Source organism: Galleria mellonella, unplaced genomic scaffold (assembly GCF_026898425.1).
Source record: "Galleria mellonella isolate WM207_F2 unplaced genomic scaffold, CSIRO_AGI_GalMel_v1 utg36, whole genome shotgun sequence".
Lineage (NCBI taxonomy): Eukaryota > Metazoa > Arthropoda > Insecta > Lepidoptera > Pyralidae > Galleria > Galleria mellonella.
The window spans coordinates 6,787,434-6,808,092 of NW_026442086.1; the positions used below are offsets into that span (position 1 = coordinate 6,787,434).

The 20,659-nt window shown below is 33.9% G+C and overlaps 1 protein-coding gene across 4 annotated transcripts; it reads right to left on the reverse strand.

Annotated features, from left to right (window-relative positions):
- Positions 1 to 677: 677 nt before the first annotated feature.
- Positions 678 to 16,806, reverse strand: LOC113520548 (titin-like). 4 transcript variants are annotated; one of them, XM_031910360.2, is made up of 9 exons: positions 16,114 to 16,806; positions 15,367 to 15,542; positions 14,020 to 14,247; positions 11,305 to 12,156; positions 8,636 to 9,004; positions 7,966 to 8,073; positions 4,621 to 4,704; positions 2,653 to 2,895; positions 678 to 1,563 (listed from the first exon to the last, which is right to left on the reverse strand). In XM_031910360.2, exons 1-9 carry the CDS (start codon positions 16,388 to 16,390, stop codon positions 1,522 to 1,524), a joined length of 2,379 nt encoding a protein of 792 aa, XP_031766220.2. In that variant the 5' UTR covers positions 16,391 to 16,806; the 3' UTR covers positions 678 to 1,521. The 4 variants fall into 4 exon arrangements, with proteins under 4 accessions (XP_031766220.2, XP_031766219.2, XP_026761713.2 ...); XM_031910359.2 differs by having other exon boundaries at positions 679 to 1,563; positions 7,966 to 8,070; positions 15,367 to 15,545; XM_026905912.3 differs by having other exon boundaries at positions 679 to 1,563; positions 15,367 to 15,545.
- Positions 16,807 to 20,659: the final 3,853 nt, after the last annotated feature.

Genomic DNA, 20,659 nt, shown 5'->3' on the forward strand with positions numbered 1-20,659 from the left:
TGGGATGAAACTTTTGTTTGTGGCGGGTTGTACGGTATAAAAAAACAATACCAATTTGCAATCAATAGACTGTTTGACTGATTTATAGTCAATATGTAGTCAATTCTGTCTTGGAAACATGACGTGAGTACACGTAATTTTTGGCCAACAGTGCAGAAGTCATGCTAATATTTTATTAGTGAAAGGAATTTCAATAAATCGTCTTTTATTTCTTCAATATGCCGATTTCGAATACATTTTCCTAACAATGTATACCTCAAATATATCAAACATTAATTTTAAAGTTTTTGTTCGCCTGCAAAGTAAGACTTTTTTACTTATGTACTGTTAAAAATTCACTGACGATATATTTTTATTTACGTAAATTTACAAGTATGTAGTGTAGTTTTTATAAATTTACAAATGAAATTTATTCAAATTTGAAAAGGTCCAGACGTTCTCGAGTTTGTTGCTCTAACAAACACATTTAGCGATACATTTTTTATTTACACAAGTACTTTGTCATAAATTAAAAAGCGGTTAGCGACCCCTAGTAACAAGAAGTTGAGAACCACTGGCTTTATACAAAATCTTGAATGTTATCAATTATGTTATATATTAAATATATATATATATATATATATATATATATATATATATATATATATATATATATATATATATATATATATATATATATATATATATATATATATATTAGAAGCTGTAATTAAATATTTTTACTGGCATATTATTGTATCGAAACAACAAATATAATGTGTCGAAAATTTTAAAAGTGGTACATTATTAATTTTACACAAACGTACTTAAATCTAGAATTTCCAAAACGTAAGTATACTTTATGAGACAGCTTGATTTTAGGAATATATTCTGGAAATTTCGATTTAAAGTCAAGCAAAAATAGGCTATTTGACGACTATTTTTCTATACGCATACATTATCGTCAACGTTTCATTCAGCTTATTTCAAAATAAAAAATAAATAAATAAAAAAAAAAACTTCGCTCCATTTTTTTTTAATTCTCCCAATAAATATGAAATAATAATATAAACATAAAAAACTAACAATATTATAATTATATTTAATGATTGAATCATCAGACAAGCGGTATCAACGCTAAAATTAAAAATCATCTCTAATTCAATGGAAATAAAACACAAAATCGATTCTACGGTCATATTATTAAATATAATTCTCTAAAATTCATTATTTTTAGAGACAAGTGTATTTCTATCATAGTCCATACACTTTTCAGTCCAATATTTAAAAAAAAAGACACTAAAATAGCTGTCAAATATCCCATTTTCTGTACACCATAAATTTGAAAGAACAGAAACATTTCAACTTTGTGAACATTTCGTAGGAACATGTTGGTAGCATTGGTAATAATAAATTACAGGAGAGAAAAACCCACAAACTCACCAGAGAGATTCGCTTACGCATACTATATATATATATATATATATATGTTTATAAGGCAAATGACATTAGAGCGATGTTGCGACGTCCACTTGTGATACATTAGCCCGAACACATTTCTGAATGTTCGTCCCACGCCGCCACCTATGAACAATATGTTGATTTTATTGTATTTATTTTATTTTATTTATTTAACACTTTATTGCACCAACATAACAGGATTTGTTGAACAATTATCAATATGTATAGTTTAGTACAAAAGGCGGTCTTATTATTATTGTAATACGGATACAGCTGAAGAAGAGCCAGTCAACCTAACACAGTGGCAAAGGAAGTGTATTATTTATTTTGTTATGCAATTTAGAACAAGCTGACGGCCCACCTGGTGGAAAGTGGTAACCGTCGCCTATAGACATGAGCAGTAGCATGGACATAACAGAGTAGACTGTTTCGTCCATGATATCCCCTATGCGTTGCCATTCCTGAGGACTCAGGTGTTATTCCTCTGTACCTATTAAATTCACTGCCATATCTCACCCTTCAAACAGTGTATACGCAAAATTGTAATATGTGTACCACAGTGATGCAAAGAGGTAATATCCTAATGTTTTTTTTTTTAAGCAAACCACTGCCAACAAACAAACACTGCCTGAAAAATACTTCACTAATACACGCGCAATAATACCGTTGTGTCTGACACATTTTGATAAATACAAAACTGAAGATAAAAATACAATTTATTCAATAACATTAGGGTACAAAATATTTAACAAACAGATCAACATGCAGTGGTCTCAGAGATAACCGATGTTCAGTGTTATAAAATAGATACCGTTAATCATATAAAGACAATGGCGAAGAATTCCATTAACATATCGTCATAGTCGTAGAATACTGACGGATCTGACAAATATTACATATATATATATATATATATATATATATATATATATATATATATATAGCGTGAATTTACTAGGTACAGAGGAATAACACCTGAGTCCTCAGGAATGGCAACGCATGGGGGGTATCATGGGCGAAACAGTCTAATCTGTTATGTCCATGGTACTGCTCATGTCTATAGGCGACGGTTACCACTTTCCATCAGGTGGGCCATCAGCTTGTTTGCTATTCTAAGTTGTATAAAAAAAAAACCGTCAGTATACTACGACTATGACGATATCAAGTGGCTCTCGGTCAATAAACATGATGTAATTGTATTCGAGATCTCACCTGACAGTCCCGGCTGCAGTACCACTGGTTCGCGCAGCCCGCGCACACGAACTGTGCGTCGCGGCGGCGGCAGCCCTGGCACAGCGGCGCCTCCGCCCCGTCCTCGCCGTCGGCCCCCTCCGCGCCGCCCTCGCCCCCCTCGGCGTGCCCCTCGCCCCCCTCGTCGATCACGAGCCGCCCGGAGCCCGAACCGGACGGCGAGCCCGGCCCCGACGGGGATGACGTTGCACTCTCTTCGTCATCCTAAACGAATTATATACATATATTTAAAAAAAAAAAGTCATCCACCCGGATTTTAAACGATCGAATCAATTTCAGGGCTATTAGTGTTAAAATTGTCCACGTAATATTTTAGGGGGAAAGGGATTGTTTTTTTTAATGAGTGAAAATGGAATGGTAACCCCGTCCGCGCTATTGGTATACACCGACGAGGCACCAGTGGAAGATGATGGGTGAAAATGAATGCAAATCAGTTGGCTCACCGTGATGAATTCGACGAGAATCAAACATAATGGTTTCCAGGGGAAACCGCGTGGAGGTTGACCTGAGAGGGTAATTGCTAGCAATGGGGCTATTAGACTCTATTACTAACAATCCCTTTCCCTCCAAAGGGATTATTTAGACCCTCCCCCCATTGCTTGTAATATATCCACCTCTACGCGGTACCACCTGGAAACCATCCTGGTTAATTATTAATGAATACGTGGGCCAACTGACCTGCTTTCATTCTCACCATCAATCATTAGTGCCCCGGTAGGCCATACATATAGCAGCGACGGCGTTACCATTTCATGTTATAATATTAATATATTTTTTATTGCACTAAAACATACAGTAACATAATAACAATTAGAAAAAATGCAAGCAAAGGTGAGAACTTATCTCTGAAAGAGATCTCTTCCAGCCAGCCCAATATAGTGAGAAAGCATATAGTTAGCTAGCAGTCAAGGTGCACGAGTGCAGTACAAAACAAATGTAATAAAATGTATGTAAATGTAATATAAACACCCTACAACGCGATTCATATATAAGGTATGTATATCATTACATAGTATAAAACAAAGTCGCTGTCGCTATCTCTCCGTCCATATGTATGCTTAAATCTTTAAAACTACGCAACGGATTTAGAAGCGGTTTTTTTTTAATAGATAGAGTGATTCAAGAGGAAGGTTTATATATATAATACATGCATAATATTGTAGAGAAACACTGATAAATTTAGAGGTTTCTAATGTGATGTCGCAAATACATTTTTGCGCTTACATAGCAAACGCTGTCTGAACCCCACGAGATAAATCAAAATAATGTACTACAGTATTGTACACCTTAAAAAGGTCAATAAAAAAGTCCGCGATGGCATATGTCATCTCTTAAGGATAACCCACAATTACCATTTTTTATCCTTTACATGTTACGGGAAAAAATGGCTTATTTACGAAGTGATTTTAAGGAATACAGCATTAATTTTTGTCCAATTAAGTATCTTCAATACATTGTCCATTTTATATAGATAATATATCCCTTTACAGCATGTAGTTTAAATGAATATTTCTTTAGATATTATAGATTTAAAATGCAGGGACATAGCGGTGCGGCGGCGCGTGATGGATGACAAAAAAGCTGTAAACGTTGTTTATAAGGACATTCTGTAGTAGGTAGGTATATTTAGTATCAGCATTGCACCCGTGCGAAGCCGGGGCGGGTCGCTAGTTGTATATATTTTCGCTTCGTAAGTTTTTTTACTCTACAAAGAAAACAATCAGTAGAATCAAACGATAAATAAATAAATGAGAACAATACGAGAGTAAACTACATTGATTGCAAGAAAAATTATGTAAATAGGTTCAGAATTGGCGATGTAACCGCATAACGCAGTTGCAAAAAATGCAAACAAATTGAGCAGCTGCTTTTTTTCATTTTTATTTATTTTTTTTAATAATAATAATTAAATACACTAGACAAACTCACCAGTTGCACAACCTCCTCAGCCTTCTCCGGCTGAGGGTCCGGCGGCGCTGGCTGTACCGGCGTGATCGTGATCTCGCCGCAGTTCTGTAACATTGACACGTAGTGGCGTTACGTTGCACGTTACATTACATGTTACAAACGCTCCTCTACACGTTCGCCCATAGTGGCAGAAACAAGTATATACATAATACAGGCGTCCACACGTGTGTATATATCGCACCATCGGTAAGACAAGGGCACAACTGCACTTTTGTGATTTTACAGGAAAGCCATTTTTTACATTCAATGACGTGTTGTTCGCCAAATTCATCCAAAATTTTTTTTTTCTTTATATATACTACGATCTGTCTCCTTGCTGGGACAATAAATAGTATGTTTAAGGTATACATACTTTAATGGCGTGCTCAGTATGCGACCTGAGTCGCATCCTACTTTATTTTATAGCATCATGTCTTGGGGCATTTTGCGTTTCAGTATGTGAGTTGTGTGATTTACGTCCATAAGGTCTCTTGCCAGTCTGTTAGGGTGTTTTGTTATCCTCTCCTTGTAGGATTGTGTGTTGTAGTATTTCCTGTCTAACAGTTTCAATTTTTAGGTCATGATGCAGTTGCTCGTTTGTGACAAACCAAGGAGCTTTGGTTATTATTCTCAGCATTTTATTTTGGAATCCAAAATGACAAAAACACTAATGCTGTCTAGTGGCGAATAACCCGTATTTATTTCGAGTCTTTGTTCGATTTTTGATAAATGCGATTTTTTTGTATGTTATGCCCATGTCTTACCGAAGGTGCGAAATATTAATTTAGTAGGTTAGGAAAAAAAAAGTATCCGAATCTAATGTTTAATATTTTTTATACACAATCCTAAACGTGCTTGTCAAAAAGGTCTGAGACTCCATAGTAAGTTATGTAAATTGTTAGTACTGCGTTCATGTTTACACCGATAAGTATGTATGAAAATCTCAGTTTCCGAAGCCATCCGGGACAGTAATTTAATTCAGTGTAAAATTACACTACACGCTGAAGTGTCAGACCTTTTTGAAGATCTATTTATGAAAGTATTGCGTATAAAATAATTAAAATTAGATTTAATTTTAATATTTATGGAATTTATTTTATTTATAAAAATCTTTTAACTGTAAAAGTGAACGTGTAGCAACCGTTCATAGGCGATTGTCTTCTATATAATACTGCACACAATACTGGCCAACGTGTAGAGTCCATAGCAAGCACAACTTAAAACATATACAGCTGAGGGTCGATCCTCGGAGTCGAAGTGTTTTTTCACACTTAGTAGAATATTTTTATTTATAGGTTAATGTGCATTGACACCGTATCATTATGAAGTATGGCAACATCGATATTATCTTTTATTTTTAATTTTTTAATATTTTTTTTTAATTCACGAATAATTTCTATCCAGTTTAGTAACGAAAAGTTACGAATGCTCTATCTTAAACTTAAAATTAACGGCTATGTTCAGCAAAAAAAAAAGTTGTATAGATTAAGGTGCAATAACACCGTATCATTATGAAGTATGGCAACATCGATATTATTTTTTATTTTTTTATAAAGTTTTTTTTTAATTAACAAATTATTTTTGTGGAGTTTGGTAACCAAAAGTTACGAATGCTTTATCTCAAACTCAAAATTAACGACTTCGATCAACAAAAAAAAATTGTTTTATAGGTTAAGGTGCAGTAACACCTTAACATTACGAAGTATGGCAATACCGATATTATCTGTTAACTTTAAAAAACAATTGAACGTTTTTCAATGTTTCTAATTGATTATTTAAAAAGTGCTCTGCTACCGAACTAAAAGGTTAATCATGCAATAATATTCTTATTAGGGTGTTACTAAAAATTTGTATTTTGAAGGCTAAAACGTATTTTATCAAAATTCCGGCGCTAAATAAGATGTAAGTAAAAAGTTTGTAATGGTACATTTATATGCTATTCTATATGCTATTCTATATTTAAAATGCGCTAGCAAAGCACTTTTTAAATAATCAGACAGAAACGTTGGAAAACGTTACTTTTATTTTTTTAAATCTCAGATAATTGCTATGTTTCTCGGTAAACAAGTTATAATCGTTCTAACGCAAACTCAAAACTAACGGATTCGTTCAACAAAAAAAAAATCAGTAGGCGAGTCGTAGTTTTTAAATATCAACCGTAAATTGCTTTAATATACTTAAACGGACTTTCATGTTACTACACAAACTACGTGATACTTTTAATTCCTCTTTGGTCGCGCGTTCCACATTACGATTCGGTGTTCTGTTATGAAAAAAACAAATTACCCCAAGGATTCGCCCTCCTTACGCAAAATCGTTTAAAAGGGATTCAATTTAGAGAAGTAATATTAAAGTAAGGTATTTCGCTATTATTTCGAATTATTAAATCTATTTTTTTTTATTAAATATATATATAGCGTCACAGAATACACTGTGACGCCCATCACACTCATTATGTATATATATGGTTGGATTGGAGCATAATGAAGGTGAGACGAAACACTATGACGTAAGCACTATACTCGATCTGAAGACTTCAAGACGAAGTGGAAACAGATGCAAAAAAAAAAAATTATACTTTATTTGAACTACATAGACTCTACATGTGAAATCTTTATAATCGGTGGTAATACAAAATCTTCGCCTAGCATATTAGAATATTACATAGAAGTGGTAGAGTTGAGGTTATAAGAAATCAATAAAAAAAAAAATACAACGGAATTGAGGACCTCCTTTTTGAAGTCGGTTGAAAACAGCTCAAGATTATCAACAACTTCGACTTAAATGTTACATATTCTGATAGTCCCATTCTCGTTACACAGATGTCTAATTGCAGCTTAATATTGCCATGTCATATAAAAAGATTTATACACTAGTAATAACCCACACGGAATAGTTTGTATGCAAAATATGGACAACAATATACCTTACTTTAATAATACACTGTATTGTGATGTGTAATTATGAATATGAAGTGGCATTTAATATTTCAATGAGTATTGCCATTCTCTGATTATTAAAAACAATTACGTATTATTATTCATATTATCAAATAGAGGGCTCAACAATTTGCTTTGTAAATAGTTGAAGCTTGACATTATTGCACAAGTGGTAAATAAATAATTTATTAAAATAAAGCTTGCAAAAAAAAAAATATATTGGCCATTCAAACCGCAATATACTGGCAGTATAATGCAGGCTGAATGCAAACATTCGGCTCCAACTTTTTAAAAAACAAAAAACTTAGAAACTAAATTTTGAATTTGGAATGATCAAGGCCAATCAGCACACCAATTGAGTATTTTCATGTACACATTGAAGTGGTACCTTGGCCTGACCGAAAGTTGGCAACGTTGGCGCGCTCTGTTTCCGTTCCGGCGAAGTGAGCAGTTTAGCCAACGTCGGCGAGTAACTCTGAGTCGCAGGGGACGCCTGCTGGAAGGTTGGCAACACCCATTCAAGCTAATTCAAAATTTGGAATGAAGTTGGCAGTTGTCCTACGTAAGCGAGCTTTGCGATGCAAAGCAATAAAATAGGCCAGCATCTCAGTTTATGATATAAACAAAAGATTATACACAATAAATTAGGCTTAACTGGTATTTACGAATGCATAGATATAAGCAGGCCTATGAAAATATATTTATTAGAGATGCATGTTATTATTCTTGACAATATTTTTCTTTTTTTAACATATCCTCTCTTATTCATTGTTCATTATGTGATAATGTCAGAATAGTTTATTGTTTTTTTTTTTCATTAGTATTGCAATATTACTTTGCTTTCAATAAGAACATGTATCTCTAAAAACTAAATATTTTCTGTCAATAATTGTAATACTAAAGAACGTCGCTTCGCTCACGTAGGACAGTAGTCGTTCAAGCTCAATATTTCGCATTGATAGACACAATATATAATCAAATGCGACTGTGAAAAATATTAATGAAAAAAAAAATGATTCTAGAAGCCCTTGTTGAATATTTTTTAAAAAAAGAATTACCTTCGTTAGTATTCCATGAAGCAAGGAGTTCTGCGTTTGACTCGTCTCCTGGCTGGTTGTAACTGGTAATAACGAGATTTCTGGATAAGGAGGCGGCGGCGGCAACCTGGGATTGGGTGACGCGAGTCTCTCGGCTTGTTTAACTGGCATATGGACCTCTTCGTGGTTTCTCTCCTGCCTCCGCCGGGGTGCACCCTCCGGCCTGATATGGTGATCAGGCCGGGGCATCTCGACCGGCCTGTTTGGTATTAAACCTGTAGTCGCTTGCTGCATATTAGCGAATTGGACTAGAACGTCTTTGAACGAGAGGCCATTCGGCATACCACCAGCTTGCATCTGTTGCAGACGTTCTAGCATAGCTTTTTGGTTCTGAAATAGAAAAAAAATTCATGGTCACAGAAAAATCTTTTTTTTTAACCGACTTCAAAGAGGTTCTCAAACCTATTGTATTTTATGTTTGTTACTTCATAACTCCATCAATTGTAAACCGATTTGAACAATTTTTTTTTAAATTTTTATCTGAAAGGATATATTTATAGGTTGGTACTATAGAAGTTTTATAAAAATCGGTACAATAGTTTCCGAATCCTGTTACTGCAAGGATTAAAAACATGGCAATATATTGTAAAGTCTATTTAAATAAAAATAATTTGAATTAGATTATGGACTATTTTTTTACATCACAACAAAACCACGAAAAATAGCTAGTTAAATATACAATAACTAGCTGACCCCGTAAACGTTGTTTTACCACTTATTGCAAAATATAAAAATCACGATTAAAATACAGGGGTAGATCGTAAAACAATGAAAATTTTAAGTTGTATGTATTTTTCAATGCTAAATCATATTAAAATAAAAATAAAAAAAATTGACAAAAAAATAAAAAATAAATTTTTTAGGGGTGGGTCACCCTTATTATTGAGGGGTATTAAAAATAGATGTTGGCCGATTCTCAGGCCTACCCAATATGCACACAAAATTTCATGAAAATCGGTAAAGCCGTTTCGGAGGAGTTTGATAACAAACACCGCGACAAGAGAATTTTATATATTAGATATACAGCTATATTATAAACCTAAATTAATTATTTAATAAATATACCAGATACTGTTGTCGACTTGTTAGTCGCGATAATGTTTTTCTTTAAAGCAAAAAAAAAAACTGTATGACCTTCATTAGTATGTTTTCGGCCAACATAAATATCCATTAACACTTCAAGTGATACAATAGGTAAACTGTTTAATTACGACCTTATATAATAAAAATAAAGTCTGCATACACGAGCGACAATTGGCTCTCTGGCAAATTTTCAAATTTTTTTGCCATTCTTTACGTGCGTGAATTAACAGGGTACAGAGGAATAACACCTGAGTCGTCAGGAATGGCAACGCATTGGGGGTATCATGGGCGAAACAGTATACTCTGTTATGTCCATGGTACTGCTCATGTCTATAGGAGACGGTTACCACTTTCCATCAGGTGGGCCGTCAGCTTGTTTGCCATTCTAAGTTGTATAAAAAAATAAAACCTATTGTCTGCCATACGGATACTGCAGAATGTATTTATTAATTAACTAGCGGCCCGTCCCGACGTCGCACGGGTGGACATTTTTACATTTTAAAAAGTGGCCATTAAGGCTGCACACGTGACGGAAGCTTAAAACCATAAGTACCATGAACATAACAGAGTATACTGTTTCACCCATGATACCCCCCATACGTTGCCATTCCTGAGGACTCGGGTGTTATTCCTCTGTACCCAGTAGTTTGTGTACTTCTTTTTTTATGAAACCTAATATAGCAGTTAAGCTTACGTTACGCCCTACCTAATGGATAAGGGAATCATTATGAGCATGAGCAATAGTATGGATATCACAGAATACACTGTGACGCTTATAGCGTAACCTTCATGAGTTGCCATTTTTGAAGACTACTTGCAAAATATTTGTGTTGCAATTTTGAATGTTTTTCTAAAATTTTAATATGATATCACAGCAAGATCATTTCACATTCATTCTAAGAACGGCTATGAACTAAACAAATTTTAATAAATTTAAGTGAAAATTATTATAAATTTCTTATAATAAATACTAATCATCTTAAATTTTAAATTAAAGCTTATCCTTTAAAATATTTTATTTAAACTATAATAAATAAATAAATAAATTTATTAAAGTATCTCTTAAAATATAAAATATTTTTTTTTGTTTTAAAAAACTAGATATCTTTAAAAACGAATAACATTTCATTTCAAATTAATTATAAAAAATATTTAAATTTATCTTAAAGATAGGCCATAAAATAGTAATTTCAGTACCAAAAATTTAAGTTATTCTTTCTACCTATCCGTGCAAAGCCAAGGTGGATTGCGAATGGGCTCTGACTAAATAAAATAAAATAAATTTAATTATATTCCTTAACATTTTAATTAATGTTATTTTATTATTATGTAATTTTGGAAGGGTTTTTTTTTTTAATAATTGACTTTTTAATGCTACAAAAAATTTAAAAACCAATTATTATAACTTTGTTTTCAATATTTGTATGCCTGATCTAGAGTAGATTTTGTAAAATACTTTTAATTTATAAAATCTAATATTTTATATCCAAAATTATAGCAAATATAATAATAATAATTATTATTAATTAATATTAATTAACACTTACCATATCCAAACTATTGAAGAGCATATTGAGGTTATTCAAATTGTTCATACCGTCCATTTTCGGCGCAATCGGTCTCGGGGCGTTCATCATATTCGGGTTCAGGATAGACTTCATTCTCCTGCCCCTTCTCGGAGTCACATCAGGATTCCGTTGCCTGTAGTCAGCTATTATCGACTTGACATCTTTCGTGGGGCCCTGACGACCCATTGGCAAACTGAAACTGGACGGCAGCTGCCCATTCATGTCCCTAGGAAATCCCGGCATAGGTCCTGGCATCATCATCTGTTGTGGGAACACCGGCTTTGGCATCGACTGCATATGAGCTGCCTTATCATAGGGGGGTGGCAACCCTGCCATTGGGTTGAAATGACTTGTCACCGGCATCACTTGGGCTTGAGCCAACAACGGATTAATGGTGGAGCCTGGTTGCTTAATCGCCAACCCTGAGATCTCATCACTTTTATCTATCGCTAAATTCTTGGCTTGATTTAAGTAGTCGAAAGGATCAGTTCTATCCGACCCGTTAATTTCAGCCGACTTCTCGAAGGACAGCACCTGCTTTCGCCTCAGCAATCTTAATAAAATCTCTTCTTTAACTTTTTTCAAATGCAAAATATTATTCCATTCGTGTTCTTTTTTTTGTGCCAGTTCCCTTAATGTTTGGATTTCAGATAAAAGCTGTTCCGTATGGCGTTGGATTTCGTCTATATTGTTCTTCGTGGCTGTTTGTATGTAATCATTAATCATTGTATCATGCTGCGGGAAAGTCTTCTCAACTTCTTGGCAAAGTCTCTTTAATGGGGATTCAGTCTCTATCTCTTGGCTTGAACGTCTTTTCGTCGCTTGCTCCTCCTGAAAGAATTAAATCCGATTAGCAAACCCATATTTATGGAGGAAGCCTATATTTAGCAATAGATAATTAATGACCGATATGATGAGTAACACACAACTATACTTTTTATTAATGAGTTAGGTAATTTTACGGCTATGAGGAAATTATTATATAATAATTTTTTTTTTTATAATTTCCAATAAATTTTACCATCAAATCAGCTGTTAATTGTCCACTGCTGAACATAGGCCTTCCCAATAAAGGAGAATTTTTCCCGTAGTTGTCACGCTTGGCAGGCGGATTGACAACCGCAGTTAGGTTTTAGGTGATGTTTTAATAGGATATTCCTCTACCATTAATTCACTGTTATTATTATTATTACCACTAGTGCACTCTTACGACGCCCACGGGAAAGGAAGGGGGTGACCTATTCTACGCTGGTGTCACACGGCAATTAATATTTTAAATTACTTATTATTACAGATTAAATGAGAAACAACACAAATAATCACGACCATTCTTGTGAAACGAAATGTCAGACAATTGTTTAGTACCCTACATAATAACAGCTTTTTCAGTAAAAAGTTTAAAAGTGAGGGTAGTTCTAGAAAATACTGACACATAGAATTATTGACATACAACACTTATGTAAACAATTTTTTTTTATAAAAATTTCTTGCCTATATCACAGGGCCTACCATGAAATGTTTTCCGAAATTTCGGAGCCAAACGAAACAGAAATTTGATGTTAAAATTACATAATACATGCCGTTTGGAAATATTAAAAATGTTAAAATATTGTTCCCTTGCACTTTTATGATAGGACGTATGACGAACAAAATGTTAAACTCCATTTATTGGTCCGAATTTGGTATAAACAAAAACACGAAATTGAGTCCGAAATTTCGGAATTTCACTTCATGACAGAGATGCAGAGCCTAAAATGTTAAATGTTATGTGAAAAATAATCTAAAATAAATCCATAAATACACAGAATGATCTAACTGATAGACATTGTTAGATTTAATGATCACCATTTTCTTTCATTATGTAAAAGTGATTTGCATACACTGATAACCTATTAGTTTATATGCATAATTTACTAATTATGTTTTGGAATCATTATTTTATTTGTTGTTAATGTTGGGTGCAACTATAATTGGATTGCAAATATATATATATTATAATGCTTTTGTCATATTTTACTAATGTAAAAGTTTTGTATGTAGATAGATAATTTATTTACATTACTTACAGCACACAAATTACAATAAAAAAACATATATATATATATATATATATATATATATATATATATATATATATATATATATATATATATATATATATATATATATATATATATATATATATAGCATATATATAGCATATATATACTTCTAGATGGCGCGTCAAAATAAAACATACACCAGATTTTAAGTAAGACTTTCAGAAACACAAATGTGAAAGCCGCATCCAATTTGATGCAGTAGTTTTTGCATGGTGCTGGATAAAGATATGGATAGATAGACAAAAATCTAAAAATTATTGTTTTAATTTTTATTAATCTCTTTAATTAATAATTGTCTTTAACTAAAAAAAATACTGGTTTTGTCGGGATTGAAGCGAATCATTTGTGGCACAATCTTTAATTAAAGAATTTATTTATTTATTTATACTCTAATTAAATTATATTAGTGTTCTTACTTATATTATAAATGTGAAAGTGAATTTGTTTGTTATCTCCTGATGCTTATTAACTAAATATTGTCAAATTTGGTATACAGGTACTGTATGGTATGGAGAAGGACAAAGGCTACTCTTTATCCCAATCAGTAAACACACAAGTCAAGTGTAAAAACTTGTAAATGAATAAATATTACCTTAGCTAAGTCACCATTGACGGGTGGTAATGGCTTAGATTCCACCTTCTCAACCTTTTCTTCAGTCACCTTGGCTTGGCTTGGTTTAGGGATCTCCTTTGGAGCCTCTAACATCTCAACATCAGTCACTACAAGCTCTTTTTCCGGGGCTTTAACCTCTTCCTTTGGTTCAGAGGGTGCCTCTGTTTCGGGACTTGGTACCTTTATTTGCATCTCAGGGGTAACTGCCTAAAAACAGAAAATACGAAAAAATATCAATTAGCTTATTCAGGTGTAAACTTCATTTAAGATCTTGCTAAAAAAAAACTTGTAAAGAATGAGAGAGTCTACTATGAAATGAAAATCCTAACTTTTGGACCCAATTACATGCTTTCGTTCATACTGAAAATGACCGTACAAATAAAACTTAATGTTTTGTTTGTCATAAATTGTACTTTAAAATGCAAAAGGCTGATATTTTAACAGTGTTTATTATGTGACTTTAACATGACACTCATGTTGTTTTCGACCCCAAAATCTCGAAAGAATCTTACTAATAGGCCCTCAGAACTCTTGTTAACCAAGAGATTATTTCAAAATCTATTGAACAAGGTTTACCAATTATTATATTTCATATATATTATGCTAGATTTTGTGATATTTTATATTGAAAAAAAAAAAAACAAAAACTAGCATAATGATTTGCACATAAAGATTGAGAGTTGAATCCTTGAACCAACTTCTTTTTTATATAATTTGTAATGTAATGTAATAAATTATATAAAAAAGATAACCAGGCATTGCATTGGATTAATATTAAAAAATAAAAATTGCCAATAAGAAATATAAAAGTTAAATTTTAGTGTAAGTTTCCACTGATAGTCAATAAAATTTTTTCAAGTAATTGCATGTCATAAACTTAAAGATATAAGGACAACATAGTCAAGCAATTCTTGACTGAACTTCTACATTTTCAATTTTTTGCTTCTCATACTAAAGCATGAAGCAACTGTTAAAAGTCAAGTATGGTAGAGTTTATGTATAAGTGGGCCTAGAAACTATTGACATCATAGGGAGCCACTAGTTTCTATGCCAGGGTCAGTATAGCATTTTTTTATTGTCAATAATGCAAACAAGCAGACAGCCAAATTGATGGAAAGTGGCTACTGTCACATATTTGCCATATATCGCATATTTGTCATATTTGCTACATTATAGTCACTTGTGCATTGCTGGTCTTTTAATTGTTTATAGGTATTTCTTTTTTTAATTCCCCATGCCATATTGTAAAAGAAAAACTGGAGAAGGAGGCAAATTGTTATTGCATGTTGTATAGATAACCCAAGAATTAAACAATACCATCCATACTTTTGGGACTATGGTTTCTTTCACATCTGGTACAATTGGTTCAGGAACTTCAACTTGTACTGGAGGCATCTCAGCTTCCTCTGGGACCACTTCAGGCTCATTGTGAGTGGGTCCTGTTTGTTGTATGTTCTCTTCAACAATACTGGTCTGAGGATTGCTATCTTCTTTCAACACATCTTCTGGAAGAAATACAGATAAGATAACAAAATTGTTTCTAGCTGGAATGAACCAATTATTTTTATAATCAATATATACTAAAAATGTTTATATAGTTACAACATAAAAATAGTTATAAAGCAGCATGGTCTTATTGTTTGAATCATTTTAATATTATAGGATGAAAGTAGGTTGATGTTTATCACTCAATTATGTTTAAAAGGCTGGACAGAAATGATCCACATTTAGTATACACACAGAACAATTACTGGACTAACATATAAAAAACTTTTTTACTGAAATTCATAAAAGCAAAGCCATAAGTAATAGTTAAAATACAGTTAATAAAGGATTCCAATGTTATCTAGTTGATTTCTAAAGTAGGAATTATCCAAATTCTTTGAAAAATACCTTCTAGAGACTACTTTGAAAACTCATGTTTATGACATAACATGTATGACAATGTTTAGGATATATATGTATTAAAGGGCTGAGAAACTATTTACATATAAAATATCTCGCATTATGCAGGGACAATTAAGTACATAAAATAATAGTATATACTTACTAATATTAGAAAATGAACAATACCTTTGACTACCTCTGAATTTGAGGCAGTACAATTTTCTTCATTTATCTCACTTGACTTCTCTTCTTTGGCATTATCATCACAGATATCAACGTTTCCCGCCTTTTCACTCTTTTCTTCTGTTATTGGATCCACGAGTGGGTCTTTTGTGCCCACTGTGGCGTCATCTATTGCCAACGGATCCACTTCATTCTCACTATTCTGCTCCGTTTTTGGAGACACTTCAACAACGGCCTGGTCCTTCAGAGATTCCCCTACTGTCACTCTTATATCGTTCATGTTTATTTACATATTTACGATTCACGAGTCACTGTGTCAGCACGCCGCGCGCAGCTTGAACGGTTCCCAAACTACCATTATAACCACAGCAAACCGATAAGCACGACATTGAACCGGATACTGTTTATAACTACTCGTATGAACCTTATCTAGACACAATCAACGACAATTAACTAAAACGTTTAGAATTTCTATCCCAAATTGGGTAATATCACAATGCGCAAGCAACTGCAGCCGTGAACTCAGGGGTCATTGTGACTAATTGAATCACAATAAATATTTTCAGGAATGTCCCAAACTAATGTAACGTATCACACTATATTATTAATTATAGTAATAATGTGAAATCATTACTATGGTATTGGTTAAATTAATAAAATAATTAAATATAAATTTCACAGGGACGCAAATCGGAAGCAAACTGTTAGGATTGCCATAAAATAAAATTAATGCCCAAATTAAAAGTGCCAAAATATTAAAATATTAATAAGGTAAAATTTCATTGAGCTAATATTTGGGTGAGTTCTTACATCAAATAAGTTTTTTATTCCTTTAAATATTTTTATAAAAAAATAGCTCATGTCAAAAGAATATTCACAAAATTAAATTACTGCCGACCTAAAGTAAATAATTGTTTTATAAACTAGCAATTTTTGTGATAACTTTCGTATTAAGCAGAAAGTGATTTATATATGCATAACTCGTAAAGAAATTTATATTAATATTTATTATATTCCATCCTACGTAAAATAAAATTTTCAGTATATTATTTACAGTAGTTTGATTTTAATATAAAAATACTTGGTTATGCATATTCTTCAGGTACAAAAGCAATTTTAATTGCATTTGACAATAGATTGCTACGGTATAATGGAAAAACATTAAGAAAATTCAGATACTCTTTCTTCCGGCGGAAATTGTCACATGGACCATTATTCAAAATTTTTGTTTATAAAGTATTTTTTTTAATAAATATTGCAACGAATCAATATTTACAAAATGCAATAATTTAGTATTTACAATATTTGGATCTTCTAATATTTTTTTTCTATAATATGTATACTTTTAGAGCCAAATACTAAACATTATTCAAATTGCGCGCGATCAAAACTTGGTACGGATATTAAATAAATTTATAGTGCAAATCTAATAGATTTAAAAGTATCGATAATTTATATAAACTGATACTATACTTTTTGTGATAAGCGTTAAAGTACATAAAAAGTTAATTAAAGTCATTTTGCAGTCTTTTGCTATTTTAACTAGATTTCAAGGAACTCTTTAGGAATATTCCATTAATGTTATATTTAAAACGTAAATAGTTTTAATAATTCACGTTCATAAAATAATACAAAATTATTGAAAAACTTTTCTTTTATATATTGTTTTATTTAGTTCATTCGGTTTTCCAACAAACACTTTATCGATATTAGTGTATGATTTCCTGTTTGGTTTACTTTTCGTACTGCTAGGAGTTAAGGAACTAAGGACAACTCTAACAGTACCAAGGAAATATTCATCATCATCTTCATATTAATCGTTAACTATCCTCTGGTTCCTTCCAAAAGGGGAATTTTGCCAGTAGTTGCTCCTTTTGACAGGCAAGTTGGCAACCGCTATTAGCAAATGGCAGATGTTTCAAGAGGGATGCTACTGTCCATCCCTCGCTCTTCCTTAGTCGCCTTTTACGACACCCACAGAAAAAGATGTGGCCTAATCTATATCGGTACGGACATGACGTTCAGGAAACATTGTCTTACTAATTCCAGTTTGAACATCTGGCTGCATTTATATTATTTAAATTTTTAAGTATTCTTTTTTTTTTTTTTTTTTTACAACACAGGGGGCAAACGAGCATGCGGCTCACCTGATGGTAAGTGACTACCGCCGCCCATGATCACCCACAACACCAGCGGCATTGCAGGTATGCTGCCGGCCTTTTAAAAAGGAATATACTCTTTTCTTGAAGGTTATGTTGTCGTATCGGTTCGGAAATACTGCTGCTGGAAGTTGATTCCAAAGAATGGTTGTGCGTGGAAGAAAGTGCCTTGAAAAACGCACGGTGGAAGACCGCCACTCGTCCAGATGATTGGGATGAAACTTTAGTTTGTGGCGGGTTGTACGGTGGTGAAAATCAGCAGCAGGTATCAATCCGAACAATTCCTCAGAACACTCCCCATGATAAATTCGGTAGAAGATGCACAGAGACGCAACATCTCTGCGCAGTTTCAATGGGTCAAGTCGGACAGTAAGGCGTTGACTATCGATAATTCGAGCCGCCCGACTTTGAATGCGGTCTAACGGAAGGAGTTGGTACTGTGGCGCTCCTGCCCACAGGTGAGAACAGTATTCCATATGCGGCCTGACTTGGGCTTTATATAATTTCAGGCGGTGTTCTGGCATGAAATATCGTCTCACCCTATTGAGCACTCCTAACTTTTTGGAAGCTATCTTAGCCTTCTCCTCCAGATGACCGCAAAACTGGACGTCGCAAGATATATCAACGCCCAGAATTCCTAGACTTGACTTTTTATCAAGGGAAGTGCCCTGAAAGTGAGGAGATACGACAAACGGCGTCTTTTTTGCGGTAAACGCGCAGACTTGTGTCTTTTTGGGGTTAAATTGGACAAGATTTTGTTCACCCCAGATCGAAACTTGATGGAGTGAAGTTTCGATTTCAGACACAAGTCTATTCCGGCACTCATCGGTATGTGCCCGCGAGATCTTTGCATGACCGGTATATAATGTATCTCCTGTACTGTCGTCCGCATAGCAATGAATATTACTTATCTGTAACATATCATTGATATGCAGAAGAAACAGAGTCGGAGATAGTACACAGCCTTGCGGGACACCAGCATTCAAAGGTTTTAAATCAGAGCATGCACCGTCGACTACGACCTTAATGCTACGTTCCTTGAGAAAACTGGCGACCCAAATGCACAGTCTCGCAGGCAACCCAAATGAAGGTAGCTTTGAAAGCAGCGCTCTATGCCACACCCGATCAAAGGCCTTCGCAATATCCAGACTAACTGCTAAGGCCTCTCCCTTACTCTCGATTGCCACTGCCCATCGGTGTGTTAAGTAAGCTAAAAGATCACCGGCCGAACGTCCCTGTCGAAAGCCATACTGGCGATCACAGATCAGCCGGTGCTCTTCTAGGTACCGGAGCAGTTGACGGTTAATGATGGATTCCATAACCTTCGAGAATAAGGAAGTGATAGCTATGGGCCTATAGTTAGCTGGATCTGAGCGATCTCCCTTTTTAGGGATCAGATGCACCAGAGCAGTCTTCCAAAACTTTGGGACTATGCCCGATGAGTAGCTAAGCCGAAAAAGACGCGTAAGAACCGGAGCCGACTCTGGTGCGCACGTCCTAAGCACAATTGGAGGAATACCATCAGGCCCACTCGACTTATGGATTTCGAGAGAGAAAAGTGCTCTACGCACTGAGCTATGCGTGAATTTAATGTCAGGCATAGAGCTCCTACAACACGTGATGGTCGGTGGTGGTTTCTCCCCGTCATCCAATGTCGAGTTTGACGCAAAGATGGATCCAAGAAGATCGGCCTTTTCTTTAGCGTTCTGGGCCAACGAGTCATCCTCCCTGCGCAAAGGTGGAAAAGATGACTTACAGAAATTCCCTTGTGCAGCTTTGGCAAGAGACCAGAAAGCTCGAGTCCCAGAGGGCAAACTAGCCAGTCTCTTGCCAATTCTACTAATATGCTCTGACTTCGCTGTGGCTATAACTCTTTTGAAAGACCTAGAGGCAGAGTTATACTTCTTTTTAAGAGCACTGGTGTTAGGATCTCGCGACGCATATTCAAATGCAGATATTATTTTATTATATGATTATTCATCTTTTCGCTTTTTATGATCGATAATAGTATATTTACAATTTACGAGCATAAAATGTGGATATTGTATTTTTATTTTCTATTTATTTTTCGTATTTTTTAATGATATATGCTACGACAGGTCTGTTGTTGTTGTATAAGCTTTATTATACACTCAGTGAGGCTAATTCTAAAGCGTCATTTGTCTAAAACTCTCTTTTAATAGTTAGTTTGATAATTTCGCAAAATTACTGTTTTATGGACCATCATAAAAGAGAGATAAAAGATTATAATAATTTTGACTTAAAATCTATTAGAAAATTAGTTCACATTAATCTTAACAATAAAGATTTTTCTGTGATAACAAATCAAAATTTTAACTGTTTTGTTATACATTGATGTCATATAAATAAATGTAAGTTATCGATATAAT

Excerpts from the sequence above, each read along its gene's own strand:
- LOC113520548 (XM_026905912.3), bottom strand. The coding sequence starts at position 16,390 with ATGAACGATATAAGAGTGACAGTAGGGGAATCTCTGAAGGACCAGGCC. Across the intron at positions 14,248-15,366 it reads AAGAAACCATAGTCCCAAAA|GCAGTTACCCCTGAGATGCA; the intron begins GTATGGATGGTA and ends TTCTGTTTTTAG. Across the intron at positions 8,074-8,635 it reads TTCATGGAATACTAACGAAG|CAGGCGTCCCCTGCGACTCA; the intron begins GTAATTCTTTTT and ends CCAACCTTCCAG.